This window comes from Cynara cardunculus (assembly GCF_001531365.2).
Source record: "Cynara cardunculus var. scolymus isolate 2C chromosome LG 17, CcrdV1, whole genome shotgun sequence".
Lineage (NCBI taxonomy): Eukaryota > Viridiplantae > Streptophyta > Magnoliopsida > Asterales > Asteraceae > Cynara > Cynara cardunculus.
The window spans coordinates 35,208,703-35,231,714 of NC_037544.1; the positions used below are offsets into that span (position 1 = coordinate 35,208,703).

The 23,012-nt window shown below is 36.9% G+C and overlaps 2 protein-coding genes across 8 annotated transcripts; both read right to left on the bottom strand.

Annotated features, from left to right (window-relative positions):
• Positions 1-929: 929 nt before the first annotated feature.
• On the bottom strand, positions 930-12,361 carry LOC112501213. Of its 6 annotated transcripts, XM_025104907.1 has the most exons (11): positions 8,152-8,195; positions 8,097-8,112; positions 6,048-6,109; positions 4,930-5,012; positions 4,540-4,635; positions 4,290-4,416; positions 3,690-3,803; positions 2,763-2,961; positions 2,219-2,264; positions 2,062-2,137; positions 986-1,388 (listed from the first exon to the last, which is right to left on the bottom strand). In XM_025104907.1, the coding sequence occupies exons 5-11, from the start codon at positions 4,594-4,596 to the stop codon at positions 1,096-1,098; spliced, it is 912 nt and encodes a 303-aa protein (XP_024960675.1). In that variant the 5' UTR covers positions 4,597-4,635; positions 4,930-5,012; positions 6,048-6,109; positions 8,097-8,112; positions 8,152-8,195; the 3' UTR covers positions 986-1,095. The 6 variants fall into 6 exon arrangements, with proteins under 6 accessions (XP_024960676.1, XP_024960675.1, XP_024960674.1 ...); XM_025104906.1 differs by lacking the exons at positions 8,097-8,112; positions 8,152-8,195 and adding an exon at positions 12,200-12,361; XM_025104905.1 differs by lacking the exons at positions 8,097-8,112; positions 8,152-8,195 and adding an exon at positions 7,184-7,239 and having other exon boundaries at positions 6,048-6,156.
• A 2,454-nt stretch (positions 12,362-14,815) lies between these two features.
• LOC112501000 (zinc finger BED domain-containing protein DAYSLEEPER-like) lies at positions 14,816-18,327 on the bottom strand. 2 transcript variants are annotated; one of them, XM_025104622.1, is made up of 2 exons: positions 18,210-18,327; positions 14,816-17,001 (listed from the first exon to the last, which is right to left on the bottom strand). In XM_025104622.1, exon 2 carries the CDS (start codon positions 16,978-16,980, stop codon positions 14,911-14,913), a length of 2,070 nt encoding a protein of 689 aa, XP_024960390.1. In that variant the 5' UTR covers positions 16,981-17,001; positions 18,210-18,327; the 3' UTR covers positions 14,816-14,910. The 2 variants fall into 2 exon arrangements, with proteins under 2 accessions (XP_024960390.1, XP_024960392.1); XM_025104624.1 differs by having other exon boundaries at positions 14,816-17,004.
• Positions 18,328-23,012: the final 4,685 nt, after the last annotated feature.

Sequence of the window (23,012 nt, forward strand, 5' to 3'; positions counted from 1 at the left end):
TTCCAAATGCTTACTTATAGGAGTCAACACTATAGTTTATTTTGATAGAGTAAGATTTTAGTACATCAAAACGTATTGAATGCAACAATTTACCGGGCAAGCGCTTATCTGGGTAAGAGTCGTAATCTTCACTTACCGAGTAAGAGTCGTAATCTTGACTTACCGGGTAAGAGTCGAATCTTCACTTACCGGGTAAGAATCTCCGTCCTTCTCATCGCTCTTATCCGGTAAAATTCGGTAAACACTTACCAAGTAAGCGTTGAACAAACGACTCCTAAGCTAAGTTGGTTCTAGCCATCAACTAACTCTAATGACAGATTTACCCTTTATTTCTTTATGAGGCATTTGGTTTGATGAAATAGTTTTGAGGGATTTTGATTTCATGGAACGATTTGGATTTAAAAGAATTTTGAATCTTTGATGTGTTTGGTTTGTAGGATTTATAATATAACTGTTTCATTTTTTTTATATAATTTGTAAAAATAAATCACAAATAATTATAAAAGATAATTAAATTATCTTTTTATTAATTGATTATTATAAAACAAATGTTTTCAACATTTTTAAAACATTATTATACACAAATCCTACAAAATCCCACTTAATACCAACAACCCCCATGTGATTTCTAAATCTCATTTTTGTGAGATTTCAATGAAATTTTGGGATTTCAAATCCAAACAATCCTACAAACCAAACATGAAATCAAATCTTTTTATTATTATTATCCTGAACATTCAACCCGCTATACGAGCCGACTAATCTCAGGACGACCATCTGCTTTACAGATAGCCCGGAGTCACCGCATTTGAACCTTTGTCGCTATAAGAGGATTTTTATTCCTCCATGGATTTGAACCTGGAACCTCCTGGTACTTTTGACCTTTGGAACCAAGCTCAAACCAATCAGGCACCACCCTTGTGGTTTACTATTGCTTTTATCTATCTTGTTCGAGAAATATCTCATATTTTACGTATAATCACTAGTCCATGTAGAACCCTACTTACCACAGTTACAAACTATATCATAACAATTTGACCTATTTTCATGATGAAAGGAGATGCTTTGTACAACCATTTATGCAAAATGTGCAACTCAGGACTCTGTCAAAGATAGTAGTTGTTGCTCTAGCTCATCACAGAAATTGTCATCTTTTTCTGCATATGCATCATCTTCCACATTGAACTCAATTGCATCAATGTTCCCATTGTTGTTTTGTTGCTCAAAGCTCGAGTTTTCAGACGGCCGTTGGTTAAGTCTCGTTTTCTGATAGAATGTTTCTTTCTGAACATTCCAATCTTCGGTTGTTTTCCCGACTACATCTCCAATCAACGTCTGATTCTCTGCAATGTGCTTGATATCTTGTGTATCTATCACATTTTCAGCTTCTTTAACATCACCAAAGCAAAAAAATCTAACATCAGTTTTCAACAGAGATCTGTGTTTCGACTTTAGTGGTCGAACATATAATTTTAGATTTAAAATCTAGCAGGATTTGTGCTATGAACTATGACATTTGTAATGGGTCTCTGTCAATTCCCAAAAGGCTTGCGTATTTACTTTCGAGGTCAAACCTGCAACTTCTTAAAATCTAAAGATTCTAAATCCAAATCCTCCACGAAACCCAAATCCCTCAAAACCATCCCATCAAACCAAACGGCCCCTAAGTGAATTTGTGTCGAGATTTGGCAACCATAAGCTATCTTAATTTTTGAGCTTATTGAAAAACCCTGTTTGGTAAGTCATAAACTAGCTTTTTCCACAACTACTTCAGATAGCTTATTGGGACTTCTTTCACTTATTTCCAATTATGCCCCTTATATCTTCCTTTGAAGTCCCACCTAGCTTATCAGCCAACACCTAGCTGGATTTTCAGCAAAAAGTTGGCTTTTCAGATTCTAAATATGACTGAAATTTTATCAAAATTTCATGTTTTCATATCAGATTATCAGTTATAAGGTTGAATATTAATCAGTTTAACCTGAAACTTCAAACTATTTCATGGATAGAGGAACTAATAAGATTTAAGTTGTGCAAGATAATATCGAAATGCGAGTGAACCTTTGAAGGCTATCTCTTTGGCCATGCAATAATCTCTTGACATTTCCTTGAGTGAATCAAGGTCAAGTTCTTTGCCCTGGATCAGAAGCATAACTAGATGAGTCAGTGTGTGTATACATTTAAATATTGCAAGCAAGAGTTTACTTTGTACACTCACCATGTCCATGTGAATGTAACGTTCAATCTGTGTGTCCGCAAATAACCTGTTCCAGAAAAAGGAACGGAGTTAAAACCTAACAGGAGCTCGTATATGCCCCCCCCCCCCCCCCCCCCCGCGGGGCGTGTAGCTCAATTGGCAAAGGGGCTGGGAGACTTTGCTCAAATACAAAGCACGTTCAAGTTCGAATCATGAGGGAGATGGCTTGAACCCCTTCGCTAGCCTCAGAATCAGCTCTGAAATGTCTCCTCAGATGTGATTCCTAGGGGTAAAATCCATGTGGGGTTGGGTTGCCGGTAATCAACCTTTTGCTCAAATAACAGCTCGTATACACTTTTTTAAAAACTACTTCAGATAGCTTATTTGAGCTTTCTTTCACTTTCTCTCACTCATGCCCTTATATTTTCCTTTTAGGTCATAGAGCTTATCAGCTAGTTTTTACCAAAAGTGACTAGTTTATCAGCCGGCTTATATTTTACAATTGCATATGCAGAGCAACAATGCAATTGGAAATAAGAGCAAAAAGGGACTTAAAAAGATTTACTTTTTATTCGCATGTTGAACACGGGCATTCTGTATATCTGTTAGTTCATTCACCCTCTCTTCCACGGATCCTTCCTTCAAGTCGATAGCCCCATAAAGAAACAAGTTCCTTTCTAGCATGCTATTGACTAAAGTATGCACAATTCCTATCTTCTCTTTCTTTGCATCAATAACCAGTTCCTTGAGCCTCTTAATTTCCCCTGCCAAATAAGAAGTAAAACATAATTATATAAATATATATATAGGACAAATCATATACAAACCATGGAAAGGTTGCAAACCATACAAATCAAATACAAACCATGGAAAGGGGCCATTTTACCAAACGCTAACCGGGTAAGCACTTACCAAGTCACTTACCTTACCAAGCAAGCATGGGAAGGACTGAGAATCTTACCCGGTAAAGGCATGGCAAGGACCGAGCATCTTACCTGGTAGGCTGGTAAGTGAGGGTGGTGACTCTTGCCCGGTTAGCGCTTACCGATGCCATTTTGATTGCCAAGAATTTTACCGGGTAAACTAACTTGGTTAGCGTTCGTAAACGGTCCCTAAACATTAAATGCTGACCCCCAAAATGATAACAGGTCATGTATGTGTATCAGTGTATGTGTATGATGTTCAATAAACACATGCAAACATGGGTTCTTTTTAGGAGAATAATCTTCTGGCAGATTTAAGAACCTCGCTACCTAACAGAAGAATGTCTCTTCCTAGCACAAAATGCCTCAAAATTTGTCAAAAGGTCATGCATTTAAAAAATTGTCAGAAGGTTGTTTTCCTAAATAACCCTGTTAACACAGTATAAGAAGCTTCATGGCAGTTGGCTTTGGCACCAAGACCAACTTGTCCATGGTTAGATCTGCCATTGTGTGTGTGTGTTCTCAAGATTAACATAGAGCAACAAATTCAAATGGAGGTAATAACATACGTGTGCATAAGTAGATTTTGAACGGAGGCTTAAATGGTTGCGTTTCATGTAGGCAGTAGAGACAATAAAGACCACCCAGCCTGTGTGATATAGAAGCAGTAGACGTCATGTAACCTGCAGAAGAACATATACAGATATTCATTAGACTAGATGGACGGTTGAGAATGGTTTGTATGGCTTGTATTAATTAGGTGGTTTGTAAATAAAAGGGACTGTATATAAGTATTGATATGTTTAGTGAACCAAAACAGACGAACCCAGTATATCCCATCTGAGGTGGAGTCTAAAGAGGGTAAGATGTACGCAGACCTAATCTCTAACCCAAGGAGTAGAGTGGTTGCTTCCATGAGTATTGATATGTTCAACAAGATGATGAAAAACAAATTGGATATATCAACTACATGGGAAGTATATAGGATCCTAGGAGTGCTTCATCATTTCCTCAAGGGTGAAAAACAACAAAAGATATGATAATTTCATATAAATTGACACCACATACAAGATCTAAGATATATAGAAACTTAAACCAGCACACAAACATACACACAAATAACACTAACAAATTAAGGATAAATGATCAGGTTCAAATTTGGGGGATACCTAAGCAATGGGTATACAGAGATTGCATAAAAAATCCCAATTTTGTGGTAGGCTTAGCCTCAAATATGCAGGAGAACTTTTTAGAAAGCCATATCCTCTTCATATCAGCCAACATAGTCATTTCACCCTGAAATAATGATAAAACCAATAAAATTTTAAATTATAAAAGGTAATTAAAGCTAATCAAAATGAATACTAGTCCATACTAAATAACAAAGACAGTAATTGGAAGGGAAGTTGTTGGGAATACCTCCGCGAACTCATTGATAAGCTCATCAATGTCAAGTCTAAAAGGTTTGAGATCCATTGTGTTTATAAATTACTGGTCTTTCCAGACATACATCACCTAATAATCAAGAAGTTTGGTGTTAGGGATTAACATTTCATAACCACCAGACCATGAAAGTAAGTATTACATGCTGCCCACATCCAAATGGATTGGATCAAAAAGGCCCGTTTTTACTTTACATCAGAATATGAGGGGACCTGCCCACTTATGGTGTATTCATTCAACTTTTGCTTTAAGTGAATGCACCACTGACCGAAAGAGGTATAAGCTTATTTCCGAGCTTAGGAAACCCTAAGTCAACTAAGATTAGCATTGTTCACAAAAAACCAACAATTAGTTTGGGTCTCTTACCTTATTTGAATAGCCAATACACCAAAGTTTGAGATTCCTTTAGAACCCAAAATCCTGAACTTGCAAATTTGACATCCTCCAATCTATGAAGAATCAGCAAGGATTTATGAATTAATATTTAGGCACCAAGGGAAAAGTGAATATGTTAAGAACCATTAACCAATTAAAAACATTCAAAACCATATGATGTATTTTATTGTGTTGCTTGCATTTAAGGCAATCAACTTTTCTTGCCTGGGTATTGAGATTTTTGTTCTAGCATTGCTAAGGATGCACATATCTACAAGTTTGCATTCAAGTTGAACATTCACCGATGTGATGGTTCTACAACTTGAACTTGAGAAATGATCCATCTATACTTGTGTACACACAACACAGGTGGTTTACATGTGCTTTCAGAATTTGCTAATTGTTTTCTTTTGGAAATAGTGATCCCAGAGACTAATTCCACGGCAAATCGCAACTGTAGGCTTCGCCCACAGCCCTGAGGTAAATCTCCCGATGGCACACAAGCGCATAAGTAGATGGCAGGATTTGAATCCAGGTTATCATCCCCTTGTCTAGAAGGCAGGATTTGAACCCAGGTTGATTTTATGTAGATGGCAGCATTTGCTAATTGCTTTTCTAAGGCATTAACTACACATTATAGCATGTCATGGATCCTGTCTAGTTCGATAGTCTATAAAAACTCTCTACTACAGCAGCTTTATTAGCTGCAGCAGAAGAACACAAAAGTTCAAAGCATTTAAAGCTTTATTATGAGTTGTTATTACCATAGTGTATCAAAAGAACACAACACAATCATTCAAAGTTGAGTTGCCTTCTAATAAGGTATTGAAATTTCTAGTTCCGATTCTTGATGTTGGAACTATATAGTTTAATAGTCAAAGATGGCTAAGGCTTGTGTGCTGCTCTAAAACCAAGACTAAAAAGGCAGGAATCAAAACACAATTGCAAGTAGCAACAAGCCAAGTATGTACTGTCAATCTAATACGGTGAACTAAACTCAAATAAAAAATTCAAAGCAAATTTGCAATTATGTACTATGTAATCTCGATCAAAACACCAAAATGAAAATCCTAGAGTCATGATTTCAATTTTTAAATTCAATTACTTACCTGGTTTTCGTCCTTTGGAATAGCCTAATCAGAGCATTGCAGACGAGAACGAGAGTGAGGGGCTGTTTGGCAGATACCGGATGATTTAGTGCAGAATGTTTAAGAGACTCTGTATGATTTAGTGTCAAATAAAAAATGATTGTTTGGAAACTGTCCTGAACCAACAGTCTGAATGACATAAAATTACCATTTTCCCCCAGTCTTGGGTTTAATGAAAATTAACGTTTGACAGAAGATCTAAAGGAAAAATCTAAATGAAAAATAGGAAATAATTAATGGTCCAAGCCAATACATGATATCATATCAATCCAAACAAACATAACAATGGTTGCTCAAGTTTTGGCATAACAAAACATCACATGAAATGCAAGTTCAAACACAACATTTTGGGTACAACATCTAGTTCTAAGCATTTTAATTTACAATGTCCATACCTTACAAATGATGACATATAGCACATCAAGATTGAAATCCTAACAAATGACCACATATAACAAATCTCTTACAATTCTGAATTCAAACATTACATGTCTACAAGTTGGTTGATGGCAACATGGCTTATAACACACAAAAATCTACTTAATTTTGTAACTTGAACTACAGTAAGGACACTTAAGATGCCACCATTAATGTCATTTTGCAACTCATCAACCCCAAAAACAGAACTGTGAGATCTTATCACCATATATGTACTAATTGCTCTGGAAGCCAAGATCCAGTAATCAAGTTGTCTAAAACACCAAATACCCTATTATATTAGGTTGCATTCTTGTGGACTACTCTTTATGGCCCTATTGATTTAGATGACATCTTCCCTCTGCTGCAGGAGATCTATGCTCAAATTGGGCCTCAATTTTCAGTTTATTTTTCATTCTATATGGCCCTATTGCCACACTGCATTCTTGTGGACACACTGTATATCTTGCTTATGTACTCATTGCCAAACAAAGAGGTGCTTATCAAATAAACTCGTTTTCTCAAAATGCATGCTATACATAAGAAAAAAGTTGCAAACATAAGAAAAAAACAGGCAGATGTTCACATTTATTTTGGGAAGTTCCAAACATAAGAAAAAAAGGTTGCATTTTGAACATCAGTAAATCACAGGTGCAAATTTGGGGGAAAAAGGGTTTGACCTCTATGAATCGGCAAAGGCAGGGGATGCAGATGTGTCTGGTGTGGTGAAGAAACGGCGAGATCGATGGTGCGTTCGTGAAGGAAAGGGCTACCAAAATCGGGAGTTTGAGAGAATCGAGAGAAAAACAGAGAGTAATCGAGAGTTTGAGGAGAGAATCGAGGGTTTGAACAGTATGTTAGAGAGAAAGGGCAGTGTGGGAAAAGATTGGAGTCTGAATGGGATAGGGGGTGGAGCGGTGGTGAGCAAACCAGACCCTTTAGGTAGTGTTTGGTACGCAGACTGGACGGGACGGGACAGGACGGGACTAATTGTCTGTCCCATGTTTGGTACAACTAGGACAGGACATGACAAAACTGTTAAAATGACCATATTACTCTTAAATGTAGTTCAATGTTATTTTGTATCATATAATGATTGTTCTCCTGTTTTTCGACTCTTGAACCATGATACTGAAAGCAGCGAAATATATAATCTGAAAAATGCCAATTATGATTGTACCTATTTATTGCAATTGTAACCAGTAGCACCTCCTAAACATAAGTGATAAGGGTCCTGAGGCYAGACCWACAGTATCAAAATGGTCAATTCAATAAGGASTCAACCACCTATTTCACTCAACATTCCAGGGCAGAGGCCCAACCAATTCGACCTACTTTTGCTTTGGGTATGATGAAATGATAAAAGGAACATACATTTATCTACCTTTTCAGAGCATTGTAAGCTTAAGCTAAATGAACCCTGAAGTTTCAAAAAAGAAACTTTTCAGTATCAAGAATCCAAGAGAAGAACGATGTGGAATCGATTTTGTTAGGGTTTACAGTCAAAAAGAAATAAGAAATCGACGCAACAAAGAATCGCAATAATGAAATCGATACAGCAAAAAGAAATCGATGCCAAAACAGAAATCATACCGATATGGAAGAAGGCGGTGGAAGGAGGCAGTGGAAGGAGACGGTGGAAGGAGGCAGTGGAAGGAGACGGTGGAAGGAGGCGGTGTGGAAGGAGGCAATGTGGAAGAGCTCTGTCGTGGAAATGTGGGTGTGAAAGAGACGATGGTGAAAGGAGGGTTTAGTTTTCTATTGGATTTTAAGGGTTAGATAGTGCATTTACTTCGTGTTGTTCGTCTTTTTTGTTGGAACAAAAATCATCCACTTTTGTTCCATCAGATTTTAAAATGATCTTATCTTGTCCCATGTAATTTTTGTTCATGGCATGCTAAATATGGGACTATTTTTTTTTCTTGTCTCGTCCCATATAGTCTGCATACCAAACGCACCCTTAGATTCGCTCAGACCTTTTAAAAATAAAATCATCTCTAACTGATCCAGATTTTTACCTTTTAATAATTTCATTAAGAGGCTATCTTTAAATCTTTAAGAGATAAATCTTGTTTGACAAAAAAAATATGTCTCTCAATGGTTTTAAAACCATCTAAATAATTTTGTATCATGTGTCTTCTTAAATCATTCATCATCCTAGTTTCATTGTAAACAACTAGCAAACAATTAGATTTCATGTTGTACTATATCGTGAGAGCCTCTTAATCATTTTGACCACTTAATCATTCTGCACCAAACCATTCAGCAACTGTCAAACAGTCGGTGGACAGACGTGAGAGCGAGAGTGAGAGAAAGAGGATTAAGGTTTAGCCGATTAAAGGTATGGATCAAAAAATGGGCATTTGTTCACTTATCCATTACTCGATTATCTGAAATATTAGTGGATATGGTATGGATAAACAGCTTTTCATCATCCATTTATCGTTAACCATTACAACATACATATAGAATTAAATATTAATATTTTTGTTTATGGCAAACAATTGCGTGAAAAGAGATTTAAGGTGAGGAGCGAAAAAAAGGATATAAACCCTTGATCATCTCTAATCTCAATTCTCAAATCCACCTGTGAATCGCGGTTGATATAGAGATTGATCTGGTACATTTCGGTGCATCTCATCCTAATGTTCATCCAATGGTAGAGATCATTTCTTACTTTTCACCTTAACTCTCCTTCTCATCGGAACTCAATCCTTTTGTTTATAATGTTATAATAGATGTCGCATATTAATGTGTAATTTAAATTTTTTTATACGTTTTCCCATTTTCAGTTACGCAAATTTCATTTTTTTTATTTCCAATATTTTTTATCCGACTCCATTCTTGGGCGTGTTTGGTTTGCAGGAATTGGAGGGATTTGGATTTGAAATCCATTCCAACCCTGTGTTTGGTTTGCTGGATTGTGAGGATTTCAAATCCATGGATTCCTTTGAAATCCCTTAAACGCTGGATTTGGAAATCCTTTGAAAATACACGGGATTTGAAATCCATTCCCTTACATCGTCTCCATCTTCTCCCACATCATACATGCTTGCCCTAACTCGTCTCCATCTTCTCCCACAGCACACATGCTTGCCCTAACTCGTCTCCATCTTCTCCCACAGCACACATGCTTGCCCTAACTCGTCTCCATCTTCTCCCACAGCTTACATCGTCTCCCTTCGTCTCCGTCTCCGTCGCCCTTCATCTCCCTTCGTCTCCGTCGTCGTCGCCCTTCGTCTCCGTCGCAGCCTCCGTCGGTGGTCGTCGCTCACCGTCTCCGTCGCCCACCGTCTCCGTCGCCCTTCGTCGCCCTTCGTCTCCGTCGCCGCCTCCGTCGGTGGTCGTCGCTCACCGTCTCCGTCGCCCACCGTCTCTGTCGCCCACCGCCTTCTCCCATCACTCAACAGGTGAATCCCTTTTCCCCTTTTCGATTTCTGTAGTTCTCGATAATTTGCTTCATTGAGGAATCCTGTACAGACCATAGACAGTTGCTAGCTCTTTTGAGTAAGGAGACCCAATACTACAAATCCTACAAACCAAACAGAGGAATGAATTTCAAATCCAATCCAATCCAATCCAAATCCCATGGAATCCAAATCCCTCATAGGAATCAAATCTCTCAAAAACATTCCTGCAAACCAAACGCACCCTTATTTTTTTCTAAATTCAAGAACATAATGTAATATATGTATTTAATATTTTTTAGTGCATAAAATATTTTAAGAATAGGTTGAATAGCCGCTTAAGGAGACATTTGTCGTGTCCATTGCCCAGGGCCGGCCCTGAGATTTTGGATGCCCACGACGGAAAGTCAAAAAAAATGTCATTTATATGTGTAAATAAAAACCAAAATAAACTATTTGCATAATTGAAGGGGTTTGGAACCTAGTCAATCTAGGCGGCTCATCCCCACGCCAATTTATTTTAAATATAACAAAAATGATGGAATGGGGGGGACATAAACCAAAACCCCGTGTAACAAAATATAAAATACATCACCATTCACCTAAAACGATGTCTTCTTGCGTTTTTTGAAGCAAAAATATTTATCATTTCGTCATAACTAATATTAGCTAAAAACTTACTCTCAATACTCAAGATTGCTAGCCCGTTCAATCTTTCTTGACTTATGGTAGACCGTATATATGACTTCAACAACTTTAACTTTGAAAAGCTTCTTCACGAATAGCACATGTAAACCCATTTTCCCTATATTTTTCAAATATTCAACTAATCCCTTTAGATTTTGTATTCCAATATCAAGAAGCATATATTTAGACTGTAACCTCTTGCTAACTAAATTAATTTTATATATAATTTCATGCCAAATAACCAAACTTACAATAAACTCAAAACTTGAAAGCTCACCATTAACCAAGACTCGGCTTCCCTACACACTCTTCCATCCTCACTTACTTGAGCTAATTGTACTAAAGCAACTCTAATTTGGCCAACTTGAGTTTTGGTAGCTTTAACACTTTCAATATGACTTTCCCATAGAGTGGCAGATAGGGCTGTAAACGAACCGAACGTTCAACGAACCGTTCGTGAACCGTTCGGCGGGAAGTTCGTTTATTTAATAGATGAACGAACATGAACAATTTTTTGGTTCGTTTATTTAAACGAACGAACATGAACAAGATTCTCGTTCGTTCATTTATGTTTATGAACGTTCGTTCATTTACCGTTCGTTTACGTTCGTTTATATTCGTTCGTTTATGTTCGTTTATATATTAAATTTAATATATTATCTTTTATTTATTTACTTTGAATTCAAATAATATTTATTTATGTTTGTTAAACATGTTCGTTTATGTTCGTTTAGCCCCTTGTTTATGTTCGTTCGTTTATGTTCGTTTAGCATGTTAACGAACGAACATAAACGAACACGAACACACCTTATTTCTAAACAAACGAACATGAACACGAAGATTTTTGTTCGTTTACCGTTCGTGTTCGTTCGGTTAAGTTAAACGAACGAACATGAACAAGCCTCCGTTCGTGTTCGTTCGGTTCATTTACAGCCCTAGTGGCAGATAAAGATTTCAAAGTCAAATCATCAATATATTCTAATAAAACATTTTCAATATGACTTTCGTGTTGTAAAATTGCCAAGAAAGTGGAACGATTAAGCAACCTAGTTGTTTTAAGCCTTTGTCCTATACTAACATAAGCATAGGATGTTAAGCCTTTGTCCTATACTAACCCACTTCAAAAGAGCTCCTAAAAAGCTTCTAAACAGCCCTAAAAAGTAAAAATTTTAATGCTTGAGCAAATTGAAAGGAATGGAAAATCTAACAAGAAATGGTTGTTTTTTTCCAGAAGGAACAAGAGGAGTATACACGCAGCATTAGACTAATTTGTAAGTAGGAAATTAGGCATACCGCATACATACAACTTCATACAGTCAATCGGTCATACTTAGGTTTTTCAATTAGGATTTAGGCATACATGATAAATTAACAATTTAACATTATACATACAGATATACAGTGATACACGATACAATAACAGACTCGAGAGAGGCATAGAGCGAGAATTAGAAACATAATTACTAACAGTACTAGAAACACAAATGACAAACCACAACAAAGGGCCAATTTCATAGCTTCATATCATACTTAGATTTTGCAATTAAACAAGAATTAGAAACATAAAAAAATAAGTAAAGTAAATAACCCTAACGGCCTAACCTCTCAAGTCACAAGATGCGAGAGGCGAGCGAGAGGCCGAGAGACGGTCGAGAGTCGAGACTCGAGAGAGGCAGAGAGCGAGATTTCGATTCGTGATTCGTGAATCGTGAGTTTAGAAGAGTGGTGATTCATTGATTTGAGAAAACTGTTCGTCTGTGACCGTGAGCGACAGAGCAAGGCGAGACTGTGAGAGTCGAGGGTGGAGGAGGACGAATCAAGGCCGCTTGAGATTAGTGGACCGGTAACGGTAACATTTTTTAAGGCCCAAATCAAAATTGAACCTATACATGTATATTGGGTTATAGAAGATTGATGTCCTTAGGCTTTTTGCTTCCCTGGACCGTCGCCCCCGGAGCCTACGACCAGGACTGGCCCTGGTCGTGCCAAGCACACATATATTGAAAAAGAAGAAAGCTAGAAATCGGGTTATTGTCGTGTTAGATCAGGTTCCACTGAGCTTAGCCCATTTCCGACCCAATTTCACTGGTTTAAATATTTTAGAGATCTGTGAGCATAGAGCATGTTAATAATTGGACCGAAGTTTCAGGCCTAAACGTTGATATAATATTACATGAAATGGATTGAACCAAAAGAAATGTCAATCAACAACGACCGTTTTAAATGCATGAAATAACAATCTAATTTTATTTATTATTTTCGGTTTTTCTTATTACATCAATGTACTTTCAAATTATTTTTTATTAGAACATTTTTTTTTAAATCTACTCATCATAACAATGAGTGATGTAATATCCCGTAATTTATAAGGTATTAATTAAAGAAAAACGAGAATTATTGTTAAACCTTTAGAGTTTCAAGCAATATTCTTTAGGTTTCAAGTCGTATTCGTGTTGAAAGTCTTGATCGTGATTTAAAGGACTTTTTATTCGTTGAAGGCATTGGTTAAGGTACATATTATTTATGTTCATCTCCTTTGTGTTTACTCGATTCGTTGTATATGTGTTAAATCCGTTTACGTTTACGTGATTTGTTACATACGTGTACGGTTTCCTTACTTTTCTTTCAATTTCTTTCACTCGATTTTATGTACGATGTGCTCTTTCTTCCACCAAGTTGATTGTGTTTCCGTTTGATTTGTTGATAGTTTGATCATGTCTATTTTTGGGTGAATTTTGTTTTGGTTTTACGTATGATGAATTGAGATTTGAATATACTAAAAACATCGAACTCCATTTATAAATCTGTTGAATTTCACTCTGAAAAATTCGTGTTATTTGTAAAAAGCATAATAAATCATTTGGTTATTCGATTGATGCATATGATATGGTTTTGGAAACCTGGATATGTCTACTACAACTTGCTGTCACACGAGCAAACTGTAGTTTTGGGCTAAGGTGTCTAAAATCTGGGTTTTTCGAAACCGGTCTGGTTTTAGACTAGAATAGCCCAACTGTTTTCATAAATTTATGTAAACTCTATTTTGAATTCGATTCAGTTCATTCCTGATTCTTTAGAATTACAAGACGTTTGTCTAAAACTTCTGTTTAAATATAGTTTTCCAGAACCTACTGGAAGCATGATAAAATGTTGGATTTTTAAACGTGTAAAGTGCTTAAACTAGTACGACTCGATTTCGAAAAGTTGTGACTGTGAAATTCTTAGTCTACATTTGGATTTGATTCGCCATGCGTTTTTGTTTTCAAATCTTTTGAAAAGGTTCATATATGAAGTTTTTTTTATTAACCTGGATATCCAACCCGCTATGCGAGCCTACTAATCCCAGGGCAAGTTCATATATGAAGTTATGTTAATGGTCTACTACACTCGTATCAGTTAAACTTCTCTTCGATTCGTAAGCGTCTCAAATTAGTGTGTTAGAAAAATAAAGCTTTTAAGGGGAGCGGTCAATCTTTTTGTGCACTCAAATACCCTTTTTGATTCGTTTTGTAATTAGTATGATTTTCTATTCATCTGAATGTGGTCACATGTGTTGTGATATACTTTCATAGTTTATGGTATAACGAGCTACTAACCACCTATGGAGGTATCATAGGCACGTCATTATGGCACCGATGGCGTGACACCTGTGGCGGTGTGATTTGTCCATGGCATCTCCTTTTTGTATCTAAGACTTCTAACCAAATTAAAATAACACTAAGGTTTGAGCAAATGAAAAATAACTACGAAAATTTAATGCAATTAGATTTAAAACAAATATAGAATTTATGGCAAATATATAATGAAATAAAATCAATTTAGAGCAAACCTAGAATTTAAGGTAAACAAAACAAATCAATAATGAAATTAAAGCAATTTAAGACAAATAAATAAAACGTAACAGATAATATGCTTGGAAAATCCAAACTAGATGAGAGAGGATGATTCCTCATAGGTGGTGATTGATTCCCTTAGGGGTTGCTTATTTATCTCTTAATAGTTCCATTAAGAGATAAATCTTGTTTGGCAAAAAAATAGTCTTGCCTTTTAATGGTTCTAAAACCCTCAAAATGATTTTGAATCATGAATCTCCCTTAACCATTAAAAGCACTAATTTTATTATACACAATTACCAAATAATTATATTTTATTTTGCATTATACCATGAGAACCTCTTAATTATTCTGACCACTTAATTACTCTGCACCAAACCATTCACCAATTCATAATTTTAATTCCTTCAGATTGTACAATAAAGGTTCCAATACAATGTTACCAGTTTCTACTACTAATACATATGTATTAATATTAACTTAAATTGGAAACTCCATCTTAATCATGGCATTTGCTGTATCTATGGTTTCACCACGAAGCCAATCCTTAGCACACACCAACGCCTCCACCGTCTCCGCCCTCAACGAGCATCGATACCGATCCATCTCCTTCCGACCCGTCTCGAACACCGATTCCGGAACCACCGTCGACACCGGAACCGTCAAAATATCCCGAGCCATCTTCGATAGCGTCGGGTACTTCACCTTATTCAGTTTCCACCACCCGACCACATCAAACTCATGGACTCTCGGCAAAAGCGACTCCTCCAAATACTGATCGAGCTCGGACTTCGATTGTTGGCTCGTCGTCTCCATGATATACACGTCGAAATCAGTCAACCCGAGCCCGTTGCTCATCCCCGTCATCCCGTCCTCCATTTTCACATCTCCGACCGCCCCAGGCATGCCATTTGCCTCCTCGAGGTAAGCGGTGGTGAGCGGCAATGGCAGCGCCACATACTCGAGAAAAAGCTGATGGATCCCTTCGTCAACAATATTGATATAAGTCGCAGCATCGTCGCCGTAAATCTTCGTGAAACTAAACTCGACGAGCTTCATTTTGAATCGTGGGTCCATCACCACGGCGATTGCCAAGATCAGACAGCAGCTCTTCCAGTACTTATCGAAATTCTCTTGCATCGGTTTCGTAAGGCGGCTGATGGCGAGATCGTCACTTGTTGTTCCCCTTGCTAGCTCGAGCTGAATCTTCCAAGCTTCGTGGAAGAACGTATTTGTTGTCGGTATGCTCGATGCAGTTAGCAGAATTGCAGTGTCGAAAAGAAGCTTCAAATACGTGCACAAATTTTCGACGAGTTTCCACTCTTCACCAGTCGGGCCTTTACTGTAATCGGGATCTGAAGTATCTAAGCACGAAAACACCTCTTTCAACTCCGAAGCCGCTAATAACATTTCATAAGTTGTATTCCATTGAGTTTGATCATCAAGCGCTAGCATTTTCGTGCTCGGAACTTGAAGTTGTTGCTTGAGGCTGAGAAATTTCTCCTCTAAAGATTCCGAGGTTTTCACGTACTTAACACAATCTCGAACTTTCTTGACGGTTTCGTGATTCGCCTTTAGCGCTTCTTGGGCAATCCCGCTTAGAGAACGAGCAAGGCAATTTCTGAGCAACAACTGACCACCGAGAATATTCGGGTTCTTTTCTGATAACAACCCTCGGAGACTATCAATCCCAATTTCACTCAACGGCTGGTTTACCGTTAGCGAGAATAACCGGCCCTCCATATTCCAATCGGAAAGACACGAAGAAACGGCATGGCTGAAAGCTGAATCAGACTCGGGGTACGGCTCCATCACAACGTTCAGAAGTTTCCGGTGAATCTTCCAGTCGCTATCAACAAACTGTCCTGTAACAAAAACGTATCCGGTGGTTTGGCATGAATTCCAGAGGTCGAGTGTAAGACAAATCCGGCCGGGCATTCCTTCGATTAATCTCTGAATGCTCTGTTTTTCTCTAAGATAAGTCGCCACACAATCGCCTTGAACCGTGCTAAAGTTCACCATATCGAACTGCGGCTGAAGGTTCTGCACAAACGCCATGAACCCCGGGTGTTCAACGATATGAAGCGGGTAATCATGCATTATGATCATTCGAGCTATCTCATGGCGGCACCGGTCGGAATCAAACGCAAAGAAAGGGGCGGTGGCAGTTCTGTAACGTCGCTTTGGTGGTTCAATGGCAGGATTCATGGCGTTACTACCGATCTTCGGTGGCGCGCTAAACGGGGACGACAGGTCCCGCTCCTGATTCCGCAACACTACCGGGCAACTTCCCTTTGCAATGTGGCGTTTCAGATGACTCGTGCCCGCAACTTTATTACCGGTACTGTAAGCGAACGATTGCTTGCATTGCTTACAACAAGCCCTTCGACACCCCGCACCCACATTTTCGATCGTGAAGTGCTCCCAAACAATCGATTTCTTCTTTCTACGTTTGTTAGGTGTTGCTTCCATATTGTTCGGTGAGTCTAAAAACACCGGCTGAAGGTCTAAGTTAACCAACGCGTTATTCTCATTAGGAACGGTCTCCATGTCGAGTCACGAAGCGCACACCTGCTTTAGGTAGAAAAGTCGATAAATATTCAAGTTACAAACGAATTAGACCGGAAAATAGCACTCCTCGTCTCAAAATACATGTCAACAATGAAAAAACCACAAAATTTTAGAAATTTATCATAATTACACTTTTAATTAATTAAATTACAAATTTACCCTTAATTACAGATGGAATAACAAATTTCTTCAAATCATAAATAAGGGTAGTATTGAGAAGTAAGCGTTACTTTCAATTATTTACACTTTTTCAGTTATCGAGACTAATTCGCTAAGAAGTTGTTCGTTTGCAGATTAATGGCAGGAAAGACTTATTTGTTTAGCCACCATAGTTGTTTGTTCACCTCTTAATAGTTCCATTAAGAGGCAACTTCTGAACCGTTAAGAGGTGAATCTTGTTTCGAAAAAAAAAGTCTGCCTCTTAATGATTTCAAAACCATCTGAATGAATTTGTATCATGGATCTCCCTCAACCATTAAAACCCCTAATTTCATTATACACAATTACCAAATGATTATATTTCATTTTACACTATATCATGAGAGCCTCTTAATTATTCTGACCATTTAATCATTCTGCACCAAACCATTCAGCAATTGCCAAACAGTCACCTTGTGTTTGTTTCCTGCTTAATGATTAAGCACTCGGTTAATCTGATATGGACATATTTTACAGTTTACCGAACTCAATTCTAAAATTTCAATCATACTTTTAATAGGGGGCCAATTGGGCCTTCCTCTTTAGTCCACCTTCACTTGGATTCCCAAAAATACCCTTCATGGGCAGACAGATAAGTCCTTTTCTTTATTGAGAGGTAAGAAATAACATGGCAAGGTCAAATATGACATTTCACAACATCCATGGGCTGAAACTAGTTCACCCAAAAACAGATCTAGGGTTTTCTCTTTTCGATCAATTTTGGGGCTCCAAATAAATCTCAGAAACATAAGCCCACATAAACAAGTCAAGACAACATTCAGAAATCCATACGATCGATCAATCAATCAATCAAACAACAAACTAAACTAAACAGTAGCAAACAATCTCCTGTTCGAATTCAAGTAATTCAACACACAGAAAACCCATCAATCAATGGACCAATTCGTCGAACATCACAGGATCATCAAAGTAAAACCAACAAACAGAAGCAGAAGAGGTCGCAAAAGATTCAGAAAACAATAAATTAAGAGAAAGGTTTATAATTATACCGATTATAACAGGTGTAGCAGCCCAAAACACCGATCTAAATCGAGGAAATCGAGATCCAGAGAGAGAGAGAGAGAGAGAGGGGTTATTCGAGGAGAGAGAAGGTTCTGAGATTGGGCTTGAACCCGATAAATCGAATTGGACTATTAAATTGGGGTTTGCTGGTGAAGATGGATGATAAGGGTGTTTGTAAAAGAAAGAAAGAAAGAAACATAAAAGCGTATTGGATATGGACTTTGAGATCCATTAATAATTTGGTATCAAATCTTCACTGTGTGTTTTTGTGCGTTTGTATGTGTATTTTGGTTGGACCACCAAAGGCTCTGGGGGTGCAGCCCATTGAGCCACGTGGGTTTCCAATTAAGGTTCGGTTTCGGGGTTGGGTGTGGTTGGTCTAACATGTTTCGGGGGGTGGGTCTTTAAATTAACATGTTTTTTTTTTAATTTTAAATTAATTTTAAAATAATCATATTTGGATAAAAATTGATTACATACAATATCAATAGGTCCCACAGAGTCTCCTAAGACACTAAAGAGTTGTTTGTTTACCTCTTAATAGTTTTATTAAGAGACAGCATTTGAATCGTTAAAAGGTGAATTTTTTTTGGTAAAAAAATATGTCTCTTAAAGGTTCTAAAATCCTCTGAATGGTTTTGTATCATGACCCTCCCTTAACCATTTAGCGTCCTAATTCATTGTAGGGAAAAGTCCAAAAAAACCCAATAGACTTTATTGTTTGGAACAATTAAGTCCTTGGACAATTTTTTAGAACAAATAAATTCTTGGACATTTTAGAATCTATTAAATAACTCCTTAGACTTTTTAAAACATATTAAATAGATCCTCATTGTTTAAAAATGTAACTTGTAACCTGAATAGAAGGTAAATCTTAGATTTTTAAAAAAAAAAAAACTAAAAAAACCCTAAAAAATATGACTACCCATATTCCCTCATCTTCTTCCTCTCGTCACCACTGCTCCCTCCCGTCTCCTTCCCGTATCCCTCTCGCCGCTTAATGCCCACACACCATCGTCTCCCTCTTCCCATCGCCGGTGAACCACCCTTGCCGCCGCCGCACCACCCTTGTCGCCGCCGCACCACCCCCGTCGACGCCCCTGTCGCCGCCGCACCACTCCGTCGCCACCATGTCTCCGCTCGTCTAATCAGGTTTGCTCCAAAATTGTTTAATCATATGATAACATTTTTGCATATAAATCTTACATTTGTTAAAACCTAATGAATGAAGAAGGTTTCTTGTCCATTAACATCAAATTCGAGATCGATTAACTTGTTTATTCACTCAAGCTCGATGATTTATATTTTGATTATATAATTTGTAAACATGTAAATATGTTTGGCTCGAAAAGGTGTATGCTCGAATGGCTCARCTCGGTKCAACTCGACTCATAAAGTTTAATCGAGCTCTCGAACAAGTCGAGTCGAACATTGRTGTTATAGAGCTTGACTAGTTAAGTTAAGTGAGTTTTATTTTGTGTTCGAGATCAACTCGAGCTCGATAATTATTAAGCTCGAGCTGGAGATAAATGAGCTCGAGTAGCTCGTTTACACCCCTAGTCCTTAAGAACTAACAGGCTTGATGGATGGACTAATAACTATGGTTGGTTTGGCTAGTTAGACTCGATCTAATAGTTGGTTGAGTGGTTCACTTGCTGGTTGGACTCCATTTTTTCACTTGGTTTCTTCTATGAAGGTTGGTCATGGTATTTCGGATACATGGTTTATTCTCTATTTAGATGTTGTTTGATTGCAGATCGGGATTCTGAACTTTAAGGGTCAAGTTGCTAAGGGCCAAGATTCAGTTGGGTTGTTTGGATTTCACTTGGATGATTAATTTATTTTTTGGTTTGGTATTTCGTTAGTGCTTCAATTCATGTCACCATTTTTTTTTTCAAATTGCTTGTCATGTAGTGGGAGTTGTTAGCCATCATCCACTCGTGCTGATCCATATTGGTGAATGAAAGAAAAATTGCCAAAATCCACTCAAGATTCAGTTGCAAATACCAAGCGTCAAGGAAAAATTGCCAAAATCCATATTGATGAAGGAGCAAAATATACAATGGGGTTCACATAAAACTGCAAAATGTACAAGAAATGGAGCTTCAAGGAAACACTAACCTGCAGAGTAACTCTATAATGGCGCAATTGTTAGCTTTTTCTTGGTTCAACTTTTGTTACGTCTTTTGGTTTGACTTTTGGTAAAATTATGCCCAAATTTTGTATACAGATTATTATGCTTTGGATACAACTTTTGTATGTTTTGTGAAGAGTAATGAGAATGATATATTTGTTTTTTTTATAAATGTAAGCACTTTTTTCGTTCAAAAATGTTTAAGGACTTGATCGTTCAACATATGAAAGTGCATTGGTCTTTTTGGACTTTTTCCACTAACAAAATGTATTTAACAGATGTTAAAAAGTCCAAGGACTTATTTAACAGGTTTTGTAATGTCTAATGACTTATTTAACAGGTTCTAGAATGTCCAAGGATTTATTTGTTCCAAAAAATTGTCCAAGGACTTAATCGTTCCAAACAGTAAAGTCCGTTGGGTTTTTTTGGACTTTTCCTTTCATTGTAAACAATTACCAAACAATTATATTTCATTTTACACTATATCATAAGATTCTCTTAATCATTCTAACCACTTAATCATCATGCACTAAAACATTCAACAACTGCCAAACAGTCCATAATATGAAGAGACTTTTTTTGAGTTCACTCAATAGTTGAGGCTAACGAGAGGGTCTAGGATCGAACCCATAATCTATCTTATATTTGAAAAGTTACCCCTTTAAAAATAATCGTATTATTTAAAAGAATTTAAAAAAATCTAGCCTATTATATGTATATGGATACTTATTATAAAATCTTGATAATATTAAATATAATTAACACCTTTAATAAACAAATTTAACTAATAATTAACTGTCTATGTCGATTCTCGCTTTGTGAGTTAATCACCCTGCAACGTTATCGTCCTGGTAAGCATCGTGAATGCATATTTTCCCCCCATAATTCTCATTTTTTATTAACCTGGATATCCAACCCGCTATGCGAGACGACTAATCCCAGAACGACCACCTGTTTTGCAGGTAGCCCGGAGTCACCGCATTCGAACCTCCATGGCCACAAGGGAATTTTTATTCCTTCTTGGATTTGAACCTGAGACCTCCTGGTACTTTTGACCTTTGGAGCCAGACTCAAATCAATCAGCCACCACCCATGTGGTTCATAATTCTCAATTTTAACTTCAAAGACAATGAATATTAGCATACTCGACGATTCAAAAATTAAGAATAAAATACAGTGTCCCATGAATTATATGTGAAAAAACACATGAAACTCACCTAACTGTAACGATTTTATATTTGAGTCCAAATTAACACATATACATTACAATAAAGGCATTCAATTAATGCCTAATCAGTACATATGACGTGAACAATTCACTTTTTGGGCTCAATAAGTCGATGCACAGTCGTGCCCCTCAAAGCAGGGTCGTCCCTTAGCATGTTAAATGTGGTATTTTGAACAGGGCCTTCGAAATTTTGGGCCCCAAATTTACATGTGTTTAAGGTTTTTTTATCGACCTGTGTAAAACTATAGCCGAAATTATTTAGGCTCAAACCATTAATTGTTTGATTTTAGGTTCAAATCATTAATGGTTTAGGTTTAGTTTCAGATTGTTAATCGTTTTAGATTTTGMCCATTTTTGTTCTTAACATAAGTGATTTGTTGTCTCATTTATGCAATCTAATCAAAAGTTTTGGATGTAACAGGACCTCCAAAAAGATTGGAACGTCCCTGCCTCAAAGTAGCATGCTTGTGTCAGTTACATGGCCACAAACATGCTACACAACTCCGAAATAGTCATGTCAAAGCCTATGCGACCATGCCAGGTCCTTTGCAAAACTCACATCGTCATGCAACACATTCGAATACAACCCAAAAAACCTCATACAATCATGCAAATTGCACATATAAAAAAAGATCAAATAGAAGCTGGTTTATTTAGTACTTGATGGTCGACACATGGTGTAAGAGCAACGAGGTAAGAATTCTAAATAGGAATTTGTACTGGATGTATGAATAATTTGAGATACTTTAAATATCGAACCTAAACTTGACCATACAACGTTGGTCACCAAATTTTCCATACCAAAACCAACCAGATTGCACGGTTAACATCTGTTTTTTGTTTGACGATTTTTGAACATACAAATGACCATAAATCATTGATTATTAGAAATCACAGTGTTTTTGAGACCACAAGAAGGATTGTTTGTTTAGAAAAATAAATACGACGATTGGATATGTTCCATTCGATGGTTTTATAATGTATTAAATTTTCATCAATCGAACAATTTTACACTGATATAGTTTTTGACATATATTTTCCAGATCATTGGTATAGATAGATAACATAGTATTGACCTTTTTTTACAGTGGGCCTTTTTCTTGACAAATATAAGCCCATAAACAGATATTTTCAAATTTAATGTTATTATATATATATATATATATATATATATATATATATATATATATATACTAGAAGCGTACTCGCGCAATGCAGCGAGATACATCGTGATTTTAAAATCTCATTTTATTTTTTATCTCAGTCGATGTTATAATATGGTTTTATGTGATTTTGAGAAAGCGATGATGTTTTTATTTTTGAATAAAATATATGTTTGAAAATATCATAGAAATTTGACAAAAATATATCGATATTAGTATCAAATTAACTATTTGAAATTCCTCATTTTTTGACAATAACGAAGTA